Source organism: Phyllostomus discolor, chromosome 1, assembly GCF_004126475.2.
Source record: "Phyllostomus discolor isolate MPI-MPIP mPhyDis1 chromosome 1, mPhyDis1.pri.v3, whole genome shotgun sequence".
Taxonomy (NCBI): Eukaryota; Metazoa; Chordata; class Mammalia; order Chiroptera; family Phyllostomidae; genus Phyllostomus; species Phyllostomus discolor.
In genome coordinates this window covers 158,369,036-158,390,996 of record NC_040903.2, presented here as the reverse complement: position 1 = coordinate 158,390,996, position 21,961 = coordinate 158,369,036, and the positions used below count along the sequence as shown (strand labels likewise).

Genomic DNA, 21,961 nt, shown 5'->3' with positions numbered 1-21,961 from the left:
GACAACAGAGAGACTTGGCAATCCTAGGTAACACATAATAAGGTTTGAACTCTAAACTGGTGTAAAAATCCAAGGCATTGCAGAGACGGCTATGCATTTCCCTTTGGTGGAGCTTCAGACGCCCTGTGAACTGCCACTGAAAACTTCTACAAACAAACTCATTGGGAACAAATGGTTCTGAAGTCACTGCTGAACTACACTGGAGCTACTTCTTACAATATTTCCAGTATGAACTCATTCACAATTTTTATGGCCACAACTGGGACCAAATGAAGTAAATGCTTTCCCCACACATCAGCTTTCCTCTAACCCCACCTTCACTGTGGGTAAGATCTCCGAGAAGCAGGTGCCATGACTGAGTTAGATCTGCAAGAGATTTCACGGGAAGCAATGTCTCTGAAGGCTACAGAAGGCAGGGAGGGTCTCAGACCATGACACAGGTGGAGCACTTGGGGAAAGAAGAGGGAGAAGGAGCATCTCAGACCTAATACAGTTAGTTCTAAGAAAGTTTCAGCCACGTTGATGGGGAATCCTGGAGCCAAAGGTGCCCAGTAGAGGAGTCCCACATCCGACAGCAATGGGCCAGCTCTAGTGCCCCACCGCATCCGCCATTGCCTGGGTCAAGGCCTGGCCTCAGCACAAACACAGTGGTGGAGCAGAGAGGGGGGCAGTGGCTGCACACTTGGCCCCCTGTGCTACTGCAGGAAGAGTTCTAAGCAACATGTGCTCAGGGCTATCACACACACTGTTTAAAATAATATTCTCCCTGAAATGACTCTTGTTTTCTGTGAATCCAAACAGACTCTGGTGCCAACTATCAGTTGAATACTCAGAGCAGATAACAGGCCAGCTATTCCTCCACCCCCATCGTTTCCTCCCGAGTGCTATGACTTTTCATTCCACTAGCCCAGATAAAATGTTTTCATAGAATCTCAACGACACACTTTTGGATAAAAATAGAAGTCTATTCTTTAATTTGCATGTTTCCAAAGAATCAAGCTCATCCTGGGCAGCCTGCATGGTGGCTGTCCAGAGGCACTTGAAAGGGAGGCATTTAGTCCCATCGTCCATCATCCAGCAGTAAACTCTTTATGGGGTTAGGGTTGGAGTTCTTCATGCTGCTCTTGGTCAATCATTGACTGTGATTTTGGTCCAGAAGCCGTCCAAAGAGTGCAAGCACTGAGCCATCCTTAACGCATACCAAGGTGAAGCAACTTCCGCAGAAAGGCTGGTCCTCCCCAATAACCCCTGTAATGAAATGATGTAGAGAAGATACTTACATCAGAAAAGACAGGGGTGACCTCAGCCAGCAGGATGTTGGAAGGAAAGCCAGACTGCTCACAGGCCATGCTTATCAGCACAAAAAGCAAGATTTGTGTAAAGAGGTAGAACGATCCTGTGACTAGCAGGGAACAGCCTGCTTCAAGTTCTGGTTTTGGCGTTGACTTGCTGTGGGAGCCTGGACATGCTGATTCAGTTCAGCAAACCTGTGTGAAACCTCTACTATATGCAAACTACAATCCTCTCTACTTTCATTTGCTTGTAAATAAATTATAGTTCCAGGCTTCTCAACCTTGGCCCTACTGACATTTGGACCAGGTAGTTCTTTGCTGTGGGGACTGTCCTGTGTGTTGCAGGATGTTTAGCAGCACCCCGGCCTCTGATCACTAGATGCCAGTAGCATCCCGTCCAGTTGTGACAACTAACTATGTCTCCAGATACTGCCAAATGTCCCCTGCAGGACAAAATCATCCTGGTTGAACACCACTAGTACAGATATCCTGACTTACCTATCTCCTAATGGTTTGGACAAGTCAAATGAGATTATCGTTGTTTGAAACAAAGAAAAGAAATTAATTTTTGTTACTTTATTTATGGAACGCCTACTATGTAGCTGTCTTTTAATGCGTTATCTCATTAATCCCCACCCTCTGAGGTAGGCAATGTTACTTTCATTTGCAGATAAGAAACTGAAACACAGAGAGTTTAAGCAACTGACCCAAAGACACACAGCTAGTAAGTGACAGACATATGACTCAAACACAAGTCTGACTCCAAAGCTTATGCTATTAATCACTGTTTTATTTTTCTTGTAAAACAATAAAACTAAAGTAAGGTAGCAGATGAAAAAGTACTTAATATGTGAAAGTGATTTACCATGAGTATTATTATTATTAGTATTATTATTTATCCAGCAGCAAGAAGAAGCCAGAACATGGAAGACAGAGACTCGGTCACTGCCAAGAATGCCGGGAAGAGGCTGCCTCCCCTGTGGGTGCTGAGTGTGCTGCAGCTCCCTTCCCTCCCCCAGGGCAGCCTCTCTCCCACCAAGTGTGGCTGAGGCTTCCCTTCACAGGCTGCCATCACTAAACCATGAGAAATGGCCCAGCAAGGTGGGTCCCATTTGCCAGACCTGCTCTGGGTCGATTTCTTCTACAGCTGGGAGGCCTTGAAACAGCCACCCTGCACAAGTGTGTGCAATATCCTAGAAGATGCGCCTCTACCCCAGCGACGCACTTACCTCAGCATCACATTCCAGTACAGGAGGGGCATCATTTCGGCCTTCATGAGGTACATGGAGAGTCTCTCTTTGCTCTGATCAAAGGGGAAGGTCTCCAGCGGCTGCGCGTTGTAGTCAAACTCCGCAAGAATCACACGGCTGTAGCCAGTCACCAGTGGACACGACGTGTAGCCATCATACTAAATTGTACATGAGACTGAGTCGGAAAGTGGCTTTTTTCGTGGTGTGTTATAGATCCTTAGATTCTAGAATTTATTCTTTACTCTGAGCAGTTGCAATTTTTTTTGTATATTCTAATTTTTGTACAGTTAAAAAATGAAAATTATATAACAAAAAGCAGTACTAAGGGCAAAAATTGAAATGCCCATATTGGAGAAACTAATTAAGAAAGTGGCAAATTTGTAGGGAAATATTATTTTCATGCAGAATGGAAGGTGATAATTAAGACAGTGACTCTTACAAGGCACACCAACCTTCTTTACTGGGGTTTCATTCTTCATAACCAGAGAAATTGTTCTGTCAAGTATTCCTGACTGGGCAGCTATAAGAGAAATGGAAAAGTCAGAAAAATATAAGCATCTAGGTTTCCCATGAAAAAGGACTTGCCCTGGCTGGCGTAGCTCAGTGGATTGAGTGTGGGCTGGGAACCAAAGTGTCCCAGGTTCGATTCCCAGCCAGGGTACATTCCTGGGTTGCAGGCCATAACCCCCAGCAACCGCAAATTGATGTTTCTCTCTCTCTCTCTCTCTCTCTTTCTCTCTCTCTCTCTCTCTCTCTCTCTCTCTCCCTTTCCTCTCTAAAATAAATAAATAAATAAATCTTTAAAAAAAGAAAAGAAAAAGGACTTGCAAATAACTTTAATGTGAGCCAGTTTAGAAGACTCCATTCCTCATCCTTCTGAATTATAACTAGAACACGACTCTCACTATTTGAAGTTTCCAGGTACCACAAGGAGCTCTTCAGCTCATCAAAGGCCTACACAGGTGCCTCCATAAGTTTAGAGCCGACGAGCCAGCTCTCTCGAAGAGGAGGACTGGCAAGTTCAAACAGAAGAACTGTCAGGGTGGCCATACCCAACCCCACTCCCCCTCTTCCTAGGGTTCAAGGGCTGTCAGCTTGGTCTGTGTGCCCAGTATCCCCAGCCACTGGGGATGTCCCTGTGACTCTGTGTCCCCAGGATGTCCACGTCCCAGCCTAGATTAATAGCTCTAGTTGTATCAAAACAGTGAGCTTTCCTCTGTACTGGACGGCCCTCTCTGAGGTTGACCAGATATAGACAGACAGACAGACAGACAAACAGAGAGATTTGGGGGGTTCTGGGGACAAGAATGGGAGACCCCCTTTTATATTACAAAAATTTCCCAACCCTGTCACCCTTGTTTCACCTGTCCCATCACACATGCCGCCACTTTTCCTCCTGGAGTATTTCTAGAGCAAACCTCTCAACAATTCTCCCATAATCATTTCTGTGTACATCTGATAGTTGAGGAACTTTTTAAACACAAACACAATAACATCTTTACACCCAAAATATTAGCAATAACTCCTTAATGTCATCCAATCCCAGTTTGCATTCAATTTTGAATAATTAAGACTGCCCTTTCAAATTGGTGGTCACCAGATGGGAGGGGGGAGGGGAAGCGGATAAAAAGGCTGAGGGATCGAGGTGTACAGAATGCCAGCACGAAGACAGTCACAGGGATGTGAAGCACAGCATCGGGCACACAGTCGGTAACACTGTGATGACTGTGTGTGGTGCCGGACAGGCACGAGTTACCGGGGCGACCACTTCGCAAGGCACGTAAACGTATAATCACCACGTCGTACACCTGAAACTAAGATAACATTGTATGTCGACTGTAATTTTAAAAAATACATTTAAAAAGAGACTGCCCTTTTAAAAATACAAGCAGTTTATGTCTCTAGAGGTATGAGACTGCATTTACTTTTGAGGAGAGATGGGTTACCTACATATTGTATGTAAAATGCTCTTATTACAGTAATTATTTTGCAATCACCAAAATCAGGAATCAGCAAACTTTTTCTTTAAAGAAAAATTTTAGACCTTGTGGGGCAAGAGGCAAAACTAAAGACATATAGCAAGAAAGAAAACAAAGATTTTTATTAACAAAATGAAAAATATAAAAGTATAATAATTTTTAGATTATTAGTCCATTAATGAAAAGAATGGAATTCTTTTTTTTAAGGATGAGGAAAAAAGTTAGCATTCCCTACCATCAGATCGATTATCAATGTCCGTGTGTAGCACTCATCTCAGCCGGCCGTACAAAAACAGGCAGCAAGCGAGGCTCTGCTGATGCCCAAAAGAGCAATGAGTTTTTTACTAGAATGAGGGGATTCAGAAAAAAATGAATAAATAACTGTGCTTTAAAAATATTAACCAACTATCTTTGTGGTGGGCAAGGTAACATCGCTAAAGATCATATTTCCCTTTTGGAAACTTCTGCTTCTCTTTGCGGGGCAGAAACCATTCAGAATCTGTAGTGAGAAAACCCAAACAGGCCCCTACAGCGAGGCATTGAGGCCAACAGAAGGCGGGAAGGGGGGGGCGGTGTGGCGGAGGATGCCACCTGCAGAGAGACAGGCCCTTAGATCTAGGAAGCAGCCACACTGTTCAGGTTTAAAGTGTGTGTGTGTGTGTGTGTGTGTGTGTGTGTGCATAGGCGTATGGTTGCTGAGGGTTTTTTTCCCCTGTATTATAATCCCCTTCTGTTATGCCCAAGCCTCCAGTTAACTTTTGTTAATTGCCATGCTGAGGTAACTCAGGAAGAATCCGGGGGCAGAGAAAAGCAGTGGAAGAGGCATGAGCCCCAGGAAAGCCAGACTCAGTGAGGTGAGACAGGCTCTTGCTCTCTATGGCCCAACGGTCTCCACTGAGGTGAGACGCCTGGCTGGTGGCAGGTAGAGCCAGGGGCAGGTCTGTGGAACAAGTATAAACTTTGCTAGGGACACTCATAAGACCTGGGGAGGGGATGAAATGCAGACCCACCCAGGGCAAGTTAAGACTATTGCTGTGCAGACACTAAAGAGAAGAACAAGTAGACACAGAAAGAAAAGCACTCACTGCAGCACAGCTTGAAATAAACATGGGCTGGAAACCATGCAAATACAAGTGTGGACTTGTTAAATAAATTCTGAAGTAATCATACAATAGAAGACAGACTGTTGAAAAAAAAGTAAAAACAACAGGGACATTCTCTACGTGTTCAGGAGGAATGTGGGAGATCGGGAGACGGGAGGTAGGGCTGGGCACAAGATTCTGCACTCAGAACTTTTTATTTAATCATATTTAATAATATCTATTTGGAACACTGAATCAGATGTGTGTTTGTTGGAAGAAGGCCAAAAGTTGGGTCATCTGGACCTCACATACAGCACAAGTATTTTCAACACATAAACTCAGCAGGCTTACAGTAAGAGAAGTGCAAATTCAAAGTATCACCCACAGTCTACCTATAAATCACAAAGACAAAAGATACTTTGACAATGAAGAGAACCCAGAGACAAAACCTAGCCTCACCAAGGAGGGGGCCAAATTAACACAATCGGCTCCAGGGGCAACACAGCAAGAGCACATAGTCTTGCTTGTGGAGGCAACTTGAAATTATGACATTCTACAAGACAACCAGCCTGAAATCTTCAAAAATGCCAATGTCATAAAAGTAAAAAAAAAAAAGTTGTTAGAATGTCTGGTCTAGATTCAAAGGAACCAGAGACATGACGACCTGACAACCAATGTGGTGTGTGGTCCTTGACTGGCTTGTGCATTTAAGGGAGGGCTGGGCCCTACAGAACATTTGTGGGAACACTGGAGAAATTCAAACTGGATTGTATATGAGTTGGTTTTATGATACAATGTTCGATTTCTTGGACATGATAATGATCTTGTAGACATAGAAGAGAAAGTCCTTTTTCTTAGGAGATGCAGGTTGAAGTATTTCAGGGTAAAGTATAGTGATGTCAAAACTTACTGTCAAATAACTTAGCAAAGCAATGCCCATAGAGTGAGAAAGCATACATCACAAAATATTAATAATTGGTCAGTGCCTGAAGAATATAAGGGTATTCACTGTACTTTCAAATTTTTCACAGGTTTGAGATTTTCTTTTAAAAATAAAAAGTTGCAGGGAAATTACTATTAACAGTGGGAAAGGCATTCAGTGGGTTTCCTAGAAAGTCTTCGTTAGGCTGAGGAAGTAACGCCACATGAGCTGCAGGTGTATAATTCACACGAAACACTGCCGTCGCCATCGGCAGGGAGGCCTGTGTTTTACCGCATCTAGAGAAGACAGTTCCTGTCTGCAGAGGACAGAATCTACAAGGCAATTCTCCCCATCACTGCTAGTGCAGAACACTGAGGTGAAGAATTTAGTTTTCCAGGCTGAGGTCTTAATGGTGTACCAGTCAGGGCACGCTCCACAGTATTTGTCTTAACAGAACAATTTTCTGGTCTGTAGGCATTCATTGACTTGCCTGTGTTTTCTGGGAAACAAATGCTTCCCTAGCTCTACAGTATTCCGGGCAGAAGAAAAATCACCAACCTGCCTGGCGTCACAGGTGAAGGAGTATAGGAATGAGCCCATGGCAGTATGAGAAGTAACAGAATTCCAGGGCACTGGAAAAGTGGTACCCCGTCTCTAATGCGCCCTCCCCTAAAAACAACCCTCTGACCTAGAAAAGGCCGATGAGGTCATCTATCCTGGTGCAAAGCCCTCAACACATTCTTTCTTCTTTACCCAAATACTAAGCTCATCAACAACTTGATTCTGTGTCAGGAAAGTCAAAGTCATTGTTAGCCCTCCAACAATTCTTCATTATTAATGGAATGCAATTTGTGCCAAATTTTTGTTTCTGTTATGATGGTGCCTTGGGGTGACATCATGTTAAGAAGGGAAGGAGCTGGCACTTCATCTTACCTACTGCAGCAGCAGTCTTGGATGTGGGAAGGCTGGTGCAGTCCCCAATCCCAAACACGTTTGGGTATCTCTTGTGCTGCAGAGTTTCCTTATCCACATCCACCCAGCCGGCAGCATCGGCCACAGGACTTGTCTTGAGGACATCTGGTGAGCTCATTGGTGGTGTAACATGAAGCATTTCATACTACAAAAAAGAAGGGCATCCAAATTTGTGGGTTTTCCAATATTTCTACAGCCCTACAAGCTCTCCCCCATCTACCTCACTGCTGTGGCTGCACATTGCACCATACAATCAGTGCTTATACTAATCTACCCCTTCTCCAAGATTGTACAGGCTCCCTGGGGGTCTGGTGATAGAATAACCAGCCATTCTCTTGGTGAGCCTGGGCTCCACACAGAGTCCACGTGATCCCTTTGGCAGCAGGCACGGGGGGCTCCAAGATACTGGAGTGAACCCCACTAACGTTCTGAAAGAATCCACTGATGTTTCTCCTATTACTGAAACTAAAACAAAGGGGGTGGCATATTTCCGTTGCTTTCTCCCTGGCCCTCTCTGCTAACTTGAAAGTCTCAAACTGCAAAGAGGTTCTCAGAGGCCTTGAAACTTGTAAAAGGCTATGTGAGAAGCTGGCAAGTGAGCACCACTCCCAAATATGGGTCAACCCCCAAAAAGAAGCAGTCAAAACACCAATTCAAAATGAAATAAAGGGTGGTAAGAATATTGGCTAGCACTTTGGAAGGAAGAGGGGTCTGATTCAGTACTGGGTTTACAGACAGTATAGAAGGCATTAGATTTTCCCCCCCAAACACCTCATTCTGGTGCACCCTCCCCTAGAAACAGCCCCTCTGACCTAGAAAAGGCAGATGAGGCCATGGCAATAGTGCCCTGACCCATCCGGATTAAGCTTGATGGCTACTTTTTTTTGTTTATGTCTCTTCTACTTTCTGTAGCTCAGCCTTTTTAACTAGACTTAATAAATTTCATCTAGAAATATCAAATTGATTTAGATGTTCACAAAACATTTCATCAAGGTGAAAACTTTAGCATCTTAGACAATTCCAACCTTGTGAGAGTCACGAGCCCCTAGTTTCCATAAGGAGGCTCAGGCGTTCATCATGGCTTGTCAGTCACTGATGGCGCTAGGATGCCTGGCATTTATTCCCACTTTCAAACAATCATAAGCTTAACCAACCTTAAGGAAGAAGGAGTGCCGCAAACCCTCAGTGCTCCTCGGCGGGGTAACCTTGGGTGGCTCCTTAGGGGCAGGGGTGCCTGAGGCTGGGCCTGTTGGTGAGCGTGGAGACTGAACACACGTCTGTGGGATGATGATGGAATGGCCGACAGCCGGCGTCCACCAGCTTATTAAGGCCATGTCTGCATCGCTTCAGTTAACTACAAGCACTTTTTTTTAACTGTGGTCAAAATCTTATGAATTCTAGATATCTTTAAGTTAAACATTTTTCATAAAAATCATAAAGGCATGATGTTTTACTTGAGCTAATATCCTATACAAATGGCATACTGGGCAAAATAATGAAACCACACCACCTTCTTACACCATACTCAAGAATAAACTCAAAATGGATTAAAGACTTAAATATAAGATTCAAAACCATAAAGATACTAAAAGAAAACATAGGCAGTAAAATCTCAGACATTTCTCATAGCAATATTTTTTCTGATATATCTCCTCAAGCAAGGGAAACAAACCAGAACAATGGGACTACATCAAACTAAGAAGTTTTTGCACAACCAAGGAAACCGTCAACAAAATGAAAAGACGACCCACTGAATAGGAGAACATATTCTCCAGTGATACATCTGATAAGGAGTTAATATCAAAAATTTACAAAGAAGTTATACAATTCAACATCAAAGAACAAATAATCCAGGAAAAAAATGGGCAAATGACCTGAATAGACACTTCTCTAAAGAGGACATACAAATGGCCAGTAGACACATGAAAAGATTCTCAACATCTCGAATCATCAGAGAACTAAAACTTACAACCACAATGAGATATCACCTCACACTTGTCAGAATAGCTATCATCAATAAATCCACAAACAGTGCTGACAAAGATGTGGAGAAAGGGAACCCTAGAGCACTGCTGGTGGGAATGCAGACTGGTGCAGCCACTGTGGAAAGCAGTAGGAGTTTTCTCAAAAAATTAAAAATGAAACTGCCTTATGATCCAGCAACTCCATTTCTGGAAATACATACAAAGAAACCTGAAACCCTAACTTCAAAGAATATATGCACCCCTATGTTCATTGCAGTGTTATTTACAATAGCCAAGATTTGGAAGCAGCCTAAGTGCCCACTGATAGATGAGAGGATAAAGAAGATGCAGTACATATATACAATGGAACATTACTCAGCCAGAAAGAAGTGAAATCTTGTCATTTGCAACAACTTGGATGGACCTAGAGGGTATTGTGCTATGTGAAATAAACCAAGGAAAGACAAATGTCATATGATTTCACATATATGTGGAATCTAAAAATTAAAATAAGTGAACAAACAAAAGAGAAACTCATAGGTACAGAGAACTTATGGTTGCCAGATGGGAGGGAGTGGAGAACGGGTGAAAAGATGAAGGGATTAAGAAGTACAAACTTTCAGTTATTAAAAAAAAGCCATGTAGATATAAATTACAGCATAGGGAATATAATCAGTAATATTTTAATAACCATGTATGGTGTCAGGTGGTTATTAGGCTTACCAGTGTGATCACTTTGCAAGTTATGTAAATGTCTAATCACTGTGTCGCATACCTGAAACTAATACAACACTGTTTTTCAACTGTGATTGAAAGAATAAATAAAATAACTAAATAATTTTTTAAAAAAACAAAGAGTGGAATTGAGTCTGGGAAGAAAATCTGACCTGAAATCGATAATTCAAAAGAAATACAGATATCTTCTTTGTCTATAATTCCTATAGCACAATAACCATTTATTTATCCAAGTTCCAATCTGTAAACTCAACTATGCAGAACTCAGCTGAGAAATAAAGCAACAAAGTTCAGGCACTCAAGCTCATCATACACTTTGCCCAAAACGTATGCTTTGGGCCCTCGCTCACAGCCCATTCGCTTTTACTTTGCATAAAATTTAAAGTCTGGCCATCTCATTTTCCATCCAGTAAAATATTGGGAGTGGCAACTAAAAAGAGCTAAAGAGGGTGAGACCTCCAAAGTCACTTACAACTTTTTGACAGCTAGGAAAGAAGAAACTAGGACACACAACCTCAAAGAACACAGCAGTTCACTGACACTAAACCACCCAGTAGGCCCCTAGGAGCGTATCTGCGTAAGAGCTATTCATAATTATGATGCTGAGCCATGGCTCCAGAAAGTAAGACAGTGCTCACAAATATGAAGGGGACACGTCACAAGGAAATAGAAACCACCTAAAAGGGCTCCTCAAATCTGCAACAGTTTGAGTACCAAATAATAAATTATAAATCACTGGCAATCAATGGGAATTTATTAGTTCATACCAATAATTGAATTAAGAGAAGGGAGAGCTTTTGCAGGCAGAATGTCAAGAGCCTATTAGTAAACAGAAAAAAGAGCTGGAAAATCATCATTTTGCAACCACCACAGTACAGATCGGATTAGGCAAAAAAAAAAAAAAAATCGCCAATGGATGCTAAATCCAGGGGAAACGTTAAGGAGGAGTAAGGTGTTTGCATGGTCTTTTAAGCGTCTCCCTGCAGACTTAGCAGCAGCGAAGGAGAAAAAGAACAATGACACGGGGAGAAACTAGGCCAAGTCTGGACTGGTCTAAATGAGCAGCGTCAGGGGTGGGGGCAGGGGGTGGGTGACCACAGTGTGCTTTCGCACGTGTCACCCCAGAAGGACACACATCGCTCATGCAGCATTTCAGTCTGAAAGGCAGAGCCTGAAACTAATCACAAGACACAGACGAACCCAAAATAAAGATTCTATTAGACAATTAAAGTGGTGGAGGGGGGCTGTATTATTTCAAAATGCCAGTGTTGTAGGAAACATTCCAGACTAAAGAGGCCAGCTGAAGGGGCATAATTCAATGAAACACCTGCCTATAGACTGGGTTCTTTCCTGGAGGAGAATAAGGACTATAAATGCTATTGACAACAAAACTGGAATATAAGTGACTGGATGAAGGAAGGTGAAGGGATAGGCCAAAAAAACACATCTAGCTAACACACAGACATGGACAACACTGTGGTGATGGCCAGAGGGAAGGGGGTAGGAGTGGGTGGAGGTGGGCAAAGGTGGGGAAACGGGGATGAAAGAGACTTTGCTTGGGGCAACGGGTGCACAGTGCCGATGATGTTTTACTGACTTGTGCACTTGAAAGTTGTACCCCAATAAATTCAACTTAAAAAAATGGTAGCCCTGGCTGGACGGCTCAGTTGGTTGGAGCATCATCCTGTGTACCTAAAGGTTGTAGGTTCAATCCCCAGTCAGGGAACATGCTTATGTTACAGGTTTGATTGCCGGTTCGGGGCACAGACAGGAGGCAACTGATCGATGTTTCTCTCTAACATCAATGTTTCTTCTCCATTTCTCCCTTCATCTCTAATACCAACTTTTTTAAAAAAATATTCTTCAGTGAGAATTTAAAAATGGCAGATTAAAACATTGTATCTACACTAAATAAATTGAGTTGAGAGCAGTACTATGTTTATGCACGAGAACATTCCTATGTCTTAGGAAATTTACAGTAAAGTATTTAGAGGTAAAGGGCTATGATGTGTGAAACTTATCTTTAAGTGCTTTGGGGAGAGGGAGTGGGAGGAGAAGAGATGAAATGATAATGGAAATGGAATAAAACTTTGTATTATATATATTATATAGTAATAGGTAATAGTAGATCTAGGTAAAGGCCATATACAGTTTTCTATATATTTTATACATTTAGTTTTTTATTTCTTCAACTTTCTCTAAGTTGAGATTATTTTCAAAAAGAAGTTTTATAAATTATGACCTAGAGTCATCAGTGACATTTTAAATGATAGTCCATATACTCCATGTAAAAAAAGATGTGTGTAATATATTCAGAAAGAGCTTGAGCTAGAAAAGCTTATAATGTGATGTTTTGATGCTTAGGAGACCCATCTTTGCTGTACTTCAGAATTCATTTTTATGGAGCCTATCATTCCTCTAAAAATGCTGAATTAATAAAACACGGCTGCATGCTGTTTTCTCATCGCTAACAGCTCTTGCCAGGATGATATAAACAAATGGTTCTTCCACACATGCTTCTCCAAGTGACTTTCCATCCTGTTTTTACTCCTCGCACACTCCTCTTCCCACTCACAGAAGAAACTGAGACACAGAGCAGCCAAGGCCTCATGCAGAGGCTGGCTCTTTCCCAGCAGCGGGCAGCAACGCCAGATCTTTCAGGGAGTTTGAAGTGCACAGGTGACAGATGTCTAAAGACAGCCTCTTCAGAGGCGAAGGACTCCGTCATCTTGAACTACCCACGAGGGTGGGGGGCTGCTTCTCCCATTCCATAAACTCCATCAATCACCAGATCCTGCCTTGAAGGAAGCCCTTCCTGAACTCTAGGCAGTAACTGGAGTTGTGAAATATTTGACTGCTTCACGTGACTCAGCACCAAGAAAAGTTAAGAGATATAAAACAATATAAATACCTCCTTGGGACAGCAGATAAGCCCTCCTCACTTCCCATGGACACAGTCTCCTCCCTCCTTCTCTTCTCCACCCACGTTGGTTCCCCTTCCCCCATCACTGTAAGATGCGCATTGTAACCAGCCTCCCCCAGCACACAGTGACGATGAACAGGGAAGCAGGAGCCACAATGTCACCTGCACATATGACAGTGTTCACCTGGCAACTTAACCTCACCACTCACTGAAATCACTTGGGTCTCTCCGGGTTTGTCCAGGTTCTCAAAAACAGCCTCTTGTTTCTCGGCTCGGACTTCAACGAGGTTTTGCTTGTAGTTAACGGTGAGGTTCCTCTCCTGGATGATGTCTAGCAGGGCATCTGCATACTTCTTAACCCCAAAAATTGCTCCAAGAGAAGTGTTGAAAATGATATTGGCCTTGGATCGCTTGCCTGTCTGAGAAAGAGGAAAGAACAGAAATAACAACCACCAAAGCATTATACTCCTGTCATCTTTTTTTTTTCCAACTGAGACAAGAATTAAAATCTTTAGAGGAGACCTCGCCAGCTTTCTCCATCACACACGCTGGTGGGGTGAGGTGTGGACCAATCCACTGTCTCCGCCTTATCTTCTGTCAGCAATACAGCAACTGAGTGCACATTTGAATCAGGGGGTTAAGGTGGGCACTGGTCAACTGAAGGTCACAGGTGAGATTTATTCCAGGTAGAGATAGAGCTGGGTTGTTTATTCATATATTCACTTGTTCATTCACTCAATGAATATTTAATGAGGTCATAGAGCTGTCCAAGCACTGGTCTAGGTGCTGAGGGGACAGCAGTGACAAGACAAAGTTCCTGTGTCCCCTTGGCTCGTACACTACAGTATTATTCATGTTTCAGAGAGGCTAGTATTCTCCCAAACATCTAAGATTTTATGACGACTGAGAGAGAAAGTTATCTCACAACCACCCAATTGTTGGGAGAAAGAGTTAAGCAAAGAGAATTTCCAGCAGGAAAGAAACAGTGAGTCTCTTGGTCTTTGCCTTTGTTCAGCTCCTTTTAGGACTTGCTCACCTGGGTCTCATTATTTGAAAAAAGTTAGATATGAACCTCAAAGGGCTGTGCCAACCCAGAAAGTTCTTTCTTAGAAGCAGAAATGATGACGGGAACCATTCCTTAATTTCGCACCCCACGGGGCTGGTGCTGGTTCCATGACGGGTGAAGGCCTTCTCGGTGCTGGCTCGCAACCACACATTCGACATCTCTTCAGTCCCACCATCCCCTCCCTTCTCCCCCTGTCCCTTTACAGAACCCCAGGCTGCTCTGAACCCTGCCCCTGCCTGGAGTGGACCACACTTTGGTGCACCTAATGTGACACCCCACAGACGGGCAGGAGGGCAAGAGCAGCTTCCCCGCGGCTCCAAACGGCGTGTTCTCGAGCTGCAAACAACGCAGAGGGTGTTTGAGGGACGCTGCGAATGCGTCCCCGCCAAAATCTCTCTTTCCACTAAGGTTGGAAATTCTATGTGAACATATTTTTTGCCTTTAGAACTAGCATTTTGCCTATTAGACTCCAAAATATATATCAAGAGCCAGAAAATATTCATAACCTTGAACTTGAGTGGGGGCATCTGAGGATATTATTATGTATAAAAATGTACAATGTGCAACTAATTGTCTAACTATAGGGAAATATTTCAGCAGTCTCCAAAAGATCTCCCCAGCAGACTTTTACACACATTAAAAAGTATGTCACAGCCCTGGCCATGTGGCTCAGCGGGTTGGAGCATCGTCCCGTACACCAGAAAGGGTGCGGGTTAGTTCCCTGGTTGGGGAGTATACAGGAGGCAGCCAATAGATGTCGGTTTGTCTCTGTCTCTCTCTCTCCCCGCCCTTCCTCTCTCTCTAAAAATCAATAAAAACATTATCCTCAGGTGAGGATTTTTTTTAAGTATGTTACAAAGACTTTAAAAACCTGTAATCCAGCTGAGTGTGTATGTACAGTATGAGCGTAATCATGTTTTAAAAAACATGCGCAGGGAAAAAATGGAAGGCTGTGTCAAACTGATGACCGCAGCTGTATTAAAGCAACTGGACCATGACTGACTTCTCCCTTTTTTCTATTTTATAAACTTCCGATTGTAAAACTGTGTACCTATGTAACAAAAATTTAGAAATAAAAAAAGTACTCTGACATGGATAAAATGAAATTCTGGCAATCATCAAATTAGCACCGCCTACTCCCCAACCCCCTCCCTTGTCTCCATCCCAGAAAGGATGCATACCTTCCTGAAGTAGGCCTCTGATAGATACATGATCTTCTGTGGGGCTCCAGCACACTTTATCGGAGTATTTGGGAAGGTAAAGATGGCGTTGCCCTCCTTGAAGTCCTGCAGAGCTTTCCATGTCTTCTCTACCGTCCTAACTGAATAGTTGGACCCTATTTTGGGATGGGCAAAACCTTCAGGTAGCCCTTTAATCTGCAACAAAGGACACGAAGAAAAAAAATTTACCACATGATTTCACTTATGTGTGGAACCTAAAGAACAAAAGAAACAAACAACAGTTGAAACAGAGTCACAGACACAGAGAGCCGCTGGCGGCTGCCAGAGAGGAGAGGGCTGGGGGCCTGGGGGAAATACGTGAAGGGATTCAGCAGTACAACTTGGTGGTTACAACAGTCATGGGGACGTAAAATACAGCATAGGGAGTATAGTCAGTAACATTGTGGCAATTATGTGTGGTGCCAGGTGGGTACTGGAAATGTTGAGGGAAACACTATGTAAAGTATATGATTGTCTAACCACTATGCTGTACACCTGAAACCAATACAAAATAAAATTGAAAGTAAACTGTAAAAATAAATGTTTAACAGAACTTTTTAACAGAAGTGCAAAAGGCTTTTTTCTTTGTAATTTGTACAACCTTGCAAATTTCAGTTCAATTATTGGCCCCCAGTCCTCACACACAACACAGCAGGCAGGTGTGAAGGCTCTGCGAAGACCAGAGCTGTAGTACCTGGAGTCACCTGTCAAGGTACAGAGTAGATTCAGCCCAGGGGACCCCTCCACCTCCCTGTCCTTGAGACCATGATTTGTACACATCTCTTCCCACCATGAGAGTGAGGACAAGAATCCAGGCATACTTCCTTGTTGGAGAAGCAGTTGCCTTACTGGGAAGCAGAGGGATAGGCAGAACCAACAGCCACAATGTCGATGATAGCAAACTTAAATTACCCTGCATCAGGTTGTACCAGACCAAACTCTTGGTAAAGGCAGGTAATTAAAAACATTGATTTGGGCACCCCACATGAAAGGGAAACTCAAGAGTTAAAGATTTTAGCTTCAGTCCTAGTCGACAGGCTTAAGTGATTAATGCACATGGAATGCTGTTATTCCAGGAACTGGAATGCACGGTCCGAGCCACTGAGTTCCTGAGAGGGAACGTGGTGACAGCAATTAAAGAACTGTCAAGCGGCAGATAAAGAAGTCCTGGGAAAACCAGTGTCGGACTGCAACTCTTATCTAATTAACCTTTTTTCCAGACCCTTTGCTGACCCTTTCTTCTCCTTACAAAAAGGTCAGCTTGAGCTGACCTTGAAATGTTAAGATGGTTTTCAGGGTACATAACCTGCCGTCTTCTCAGATCTCCGGCATCTGAATAAAGCACCTGTAAGGACTCAGTCCTTGTCTCTACTTACTGGTTCTGGTAGTGACAGGCAGCATGGATGCCAACTTGTCCAGTTCAACACAGACCTGGCCTCGGTCCTAGCTTTTCCATTTATGAGTGTTTTAACCCTTGGTAAACTTACTAACATCTCTAAGCCAGTGGGTCTCAAAGTGTGATCTCCAGACCAGCAGCACAAGCACCACCTGGGAACTTGCTGAAAATGCACATTCTCAGGCCCCACCCCAGACCTACTGAATTCGGAACTTGGGGGCAAGCCCAGAAACCTGTTTTAAAAGGAGATTCAATGGGCACTGAGGCTTGAAAAGCTTATGTTCATCATCTGTAAGAGGACAAAAGTAACAATGCCAGAGGGTTCTTGGCAGGAGTAGAGGAGACCACATGTGCAAGTGCTCAGAAAAATGACACGCACAGGCTAGTCCTCCATAAGTGCTCACATACTCCGGTAGGTAACATAACTGGAGGCTTATCTTAAATGTTAGAAGGTTTACACCTACCACACACGCTTCTTGGCAATGCTTTAAAATTTTTGTACTAGTATTTCTCCAGTATCTTTCATTTGAACACACTTGCAGAGTAACCTCCTCTCTGTTTCATGGTATGGTACGTGTTTGACAGTATGGGTATACCAAAACTGATTCAACAGTCTTTAGTAAGTGACCTTCATTTGCAGTTTTAACTTTTTTTAACTATTAAAATTCTGTGGTGACCAAAAAAAAGCAGGTTCACCAGTTGCAATGAAAATGGCACAAATTGAGATAAGAGACTCAAGCATCAGTTCTTCCAGTAAGGGTTGGAAACACTCAAAAACACGTCATCAAGATGGGCTGGTCCTCCAGAACCTCCCCAGGCTGTTCTCCAGAATGTAGGGCCACCACCTCCAGAGTCACTGACACCTATCAGGTCTCACGAAAGAGTCCTGGGATCTCCTCCATCACACTCAATGTCAAGAGCAACTATTCCTGATTACTGATCATATCTCCTGCTACAGTTTAAGTAGCTGTAATGTTAGCAGTTTCAACAATAATCATTTATTGTCATAACATCACCTTGCATTTTAATGTTGCTGCAGTTTCACATCTACGTTAACATTGGATGTTCACTCTGCTCCTCTGAGGGAGGGAGGGAAACATTATTGGCAGATGAAGAAACTGGAGTAGAGCCAGGTTGAGAGACCCACGTGGAATCTTACAGAACTAGACACCAAGGCCCCTGACCACCGCCTGGGGCCCTGCCCACAAGACTTCCATATGTCCTCGTTCCCAAAGCAAAGTTAGTCAAGAGCTAAACAGCTGCTCTCCTACTGCCTTCATTGTTTTTCTCTAACTGAAGAAGCTGCTGTTAAGGGAAAAGGTGCCATTAGGTAGGAGCCCTGGTCATAAAGGGCAGTTTATTGCCCCCCTCATCCAATCTAAGTGCTTCTCTGGGAACTCTGAAGCAGAGGGAGGCAGGGGGAAGCATGAGGTCTGACCCCTGCTTTGGCTGCACAGGAATGGGCTGCACGCTGGGAGCCGTGGACTACCTTATCCCACGCACCAGGCCAGTGAGCAGGAGAAAGGGACGGAGACTGTGGGCAGCGAGAGGCTGCCTGGGGCCCAACAGACCCCAGATCAGAGACCCAGCCCTCTGAAGACCCAGCTACATTTCTGCCCTAGGGATCCAGACACCTTGGTATCCTCATCAAATAAATCCCCCTTCTGTTTACAATAACCTAAGCCGTTTTCTATTGTCTGCAATCAAAGAGTACCAGGTAAGACAATAGCCTTAGTTTCCTCATCACTTAAGTGGAGATAAAAATACCTGTCTCTCAAGAAGCAGTAAGGAATCAATATTAGATTCCTAGCAGGTATTTGGTACATACTAGAGACTACATTTAAATATGTTGTTTCTTGGTTTGCTGCAAAAGACTGCTAAAGACTCTCAGCACTGGTCCCTTCAAACAGTCCTCCTCAGAAGGCACCGGAACTCTCAGGGAGGCAGTGCCCGGGGGATGCACCGTGTCTGCAAAGTCAGCACGTCTGGGTGTAACGGGCACCTTTCTCCATACAGCCTACTCCACGGCTTGTCGTTATGTGAGGCTGACGGCCGTGCCACCATGACCCAAACTCATCACAGCCTTCACACCAACTCGTGGCTTCTCTGAACGTTCACAGAACACATCCCGGGACGCTGTCACCACCCTCACCCTGGACACGTCATGATTCCAGTTTTGATGCAGAAACACACTCCAAAGGCCCTTACTGAGCAAGCCTGGATGAGGCCTTTCCCTGTGTCACATTCCTGGAGCGTGTGACCTAGCTATCACCGTGCTTTTTGTGCTCCAGCTCCCCAGAGTCCCCAGCAAACTTCTGGAAATGATAATAATTACTGATTTATTCCACGATGCTTTCGAAAACTAAACTTGAATTCCCCAATTGCCAGGCAGCCTCTGGCTCCCTAGCTCATGGAAAAGGAAGACCGAAGGAACTTCCAGGGTAGTAGTCACACTGTCGGCCACTTTGCTCCAAGAAACCCAGCCTCTGCACCACAAAACCCAAAGCTCCCTGAAGCTCCTGATAAACTAACTGCTGGGGTTCTACCCTTAAAGTCTGCTTAAGAATTCATTGTCTAAGTCATACCTTCAAGAGAAATTTTAACCTGTAATACAGCCAACTCAGTCCCACATAGAAAGGTAGTTTTCTTGTACGTGTAGAAAAAGTTGCTCTTTTGTATGAATTCCCATTAGGGCATGGACATGTTGAATTATGATTAAAGCTTAGAGCTAGATCACATTATTGACAGACTCTTAGAGGAGGCTTTTTTTAAAACCATAAAAAGACTTCTGAGAAATAAAATGAGAGGAGGATATCTTAGGACTTTTTCTTGTCGGAATGAATATAAAGCCACTAAAGCCCGTGTTTGATGTCAGCATAAGTAGGGCAGGGAACACAGAAGTAGTTTGAAACGTACCTTCTCATAGTCCAGCTGGATTCCAAGAGCAATAATAAGATATCTGTAGGAGATCTGCAACACAGAACGATGCCATTTTAGACCAGGACCCCAAAGTGGCCGCGCGAGGGCTGACTCGGACCCCAGCCTGGGGGGGCCAACAAGTGTTTCCACTTTTCTTCGTGGATGACTTGGGGCTGCGGGTGGTGGGCAGGGCATGGGGGGGTGCACACCCCAGTCTGTCACCACACCCACCATTCTCACACCTCACTGCTTCACAAATATTGTGCAACCCACTGGCTTTTGAGAACTTGAGACAACAGAGAAGGATGGCAAAGAGGCCACAACGTTTTGTGCAATGCTTGTGTTAACAGTCCTTTGTGTTGAGGAGGGGGAGAATGACTTTCTAATCTTAAAAACTATCAACTTTTTAAAAAATCTATGAGGTAATGTGTGAATCCCAGTCAAATCTGACCTATCACGTGGGTGGATCGATATCATAACTGAGAAACTGCTCTTTTGAGGGTTATTGAAAAGGATGTGATACAATGTATCCAATATGGTTTAATGATCTGTTTGGAATTTGAAAGGCCCCTCTTTAAATATGGGGAATGTGATTATACATGCTGAGGGCAAACATCTCCATACTTATCGTGATGGAAATGTGGGTGGAGGATCAGGAGGAAGACAAGTTGAAACAAGAAAAAGTCAGCAGGGAGGATGTAAAGTAAAAGGACGTGCTGATGAAGGAACTGAAGATGAAGAATGGTTGCAATGAAAGCCGGGAGCCCAGAAAGGACATCAGGTGGGCACCTGCCGCATTCTTGTACTGAACAGAGAAGCGCAGGACGTGAGCTGTGCAGATACAGTTAAAAACGCGGGATTCCAAGACGCAAGAGTGCTTGGCTCATGCTGGAGAGCAAGAGCAGGAAGTCACTGCAGAGGTCCAGCCCGGCACCCAGAAGACCCAGCTCCACGGTCACCTCCACAGCGAGGCCTTCCCATGACTCCGTCTTCTCTCCGCGGGCCCCTCCCAGCAGCTCCCTCAGCACAGTGCATGTGATGCTTTACAGCACGTGTAGAGTTACACAGCAGTAACATCCTTTCCCACCACATCAAACACTCCCAGAGGGTAAATAAAGGTTGTGTCTTATTCCTTATACTCCTAGAATCTAGCATAGTCACCAAATTAAAGTGAGGAACTTGGTAATGTTTGTTGAATGAATGGAAGGATAGATGGTTGATTCCAACTGCTTATGAAAGTATAATTTACCAAAGTGGATAGATAATACATACATTATCATCTATATGATTTGCCTATCCATAGGCAGCAGATACCCTGAAATTCCTTGTTCTGTGGGAAAGTGTACCAGGCACATTAAAAGGCTGACTGAACTGTGTTGAGTCTGCAAGGTATGTGAGGTCAGAGGTGACGTGGGGCCCGGGGGTGATGGTCTACAGGTAAAACAGAGGAACACTGCCAACAAGAAAAGCCTTTGTTTTGTGGATGCCTCGATGATTCTACTGGAGCATAATATTGATTATTTTCTTAGGACTAGTAATAACAAATAATCCGAAAATTATGAGAAATCAGCAAGGGAGAAAAAACCCGAAGGTAGCAAAGAATAAAAAAAAAAGGCCTCAAGCCTTTGAATGAGTTTGAGTCTCCAGGCCAAATGATTTAAACCCTAAGAAACAGCAAAAACTTGTAGACAAGACTCTTGAGCAACTGCAGAGAACAGTGCAGGCCTCCCCAGATGGCTAAATATGGGCAAATATTCTAATTTTGTACAGGAGGTCGGGAAGGTAACTAACAACTTAGTAAACAGGGTGCTCATCCATTTCAAAATTCCAGGCTCATCTACTGAATGGATGATTCTTGGTGATTTGGAAAAAGAAGAGCATCAACACGGATTCAGACTGCAGACTTGCTTTTAGTCAGTCAACAGGTAAGAATTATGTTGGCACATAGTGGATACTCAATATATATATATATATATATATTATTTCCTTTTTTCCTTTATTTTCATTTATTCTTTTAAAAATAATAACAGTAACATTTCTTGAACATACTTCATGCAACTGACAAGATGCTATCTCCCATGAGACGTTATATGCGAATTTCAGATAAGACCACGGGACACTTCTGCTTTAAAGCTCATGGAAGAAAGCCCCACCAGCTGGCACCAACTTCTCCCCTGGCCCTAAAGCAAAACCCTCCAGCTGTCCTCAGGGTCCAAGCCCGAGAAGTCTAAGCAGGGCTCT

The 21,961-nt window shown here is 43.7% G+C and overlaps 1 protein-coding gene across 3 annotated transcripts in view; it reads right to left on the bottom strand.

Moving 5' to 3' along the window:
• Nucleotides 1-679: 679 nt before the first annotated feature.
• SQOR (sulfide quinone oxidoreductase) overlaps nt 680-21,961 on the bottom strand; it is a 43,818-nt gene continuing 22,536 nt past the window's right edge. For 2 of the 3 annotated variants that reach the window (XM_028506704.2, XM_036033049.1), the window contains exons 4-10: nt 19,718-19,771; nt 15,367-15,561; nt 13,329-13,538; nt 7,459-7,642; nt 2,995-3,062; nt 2,522-2,700; nt 950-1,248 (exon numbers count right to left, since the gene is read on the bottom strand). In XM_028506704.2, the coding sequence (XP_028362505.1) occupies nt 1,191-1,248; nt 2,522-2,700; nt 2,995-3,062; nt 7,459-7,642; nt 13,329-13,538; nt 15,367-15,561; nt 19,718-19,771 (948 nt within the window). In that variant the 3' untranslated portion in view covers nt 950-1,190. Of the gene's footprint in view, nt 1,249-2,521; nt 2,701-2,994; nt 3,063-7,458; nt 7,643-13,328; nt 13,539-15,366; nt 15,562-19,717; nt 19,772-21,961 lie in introns of all 3 variants that reach the window. The other variant, XM_036033032.1, reaches the window with a different exon arrangement.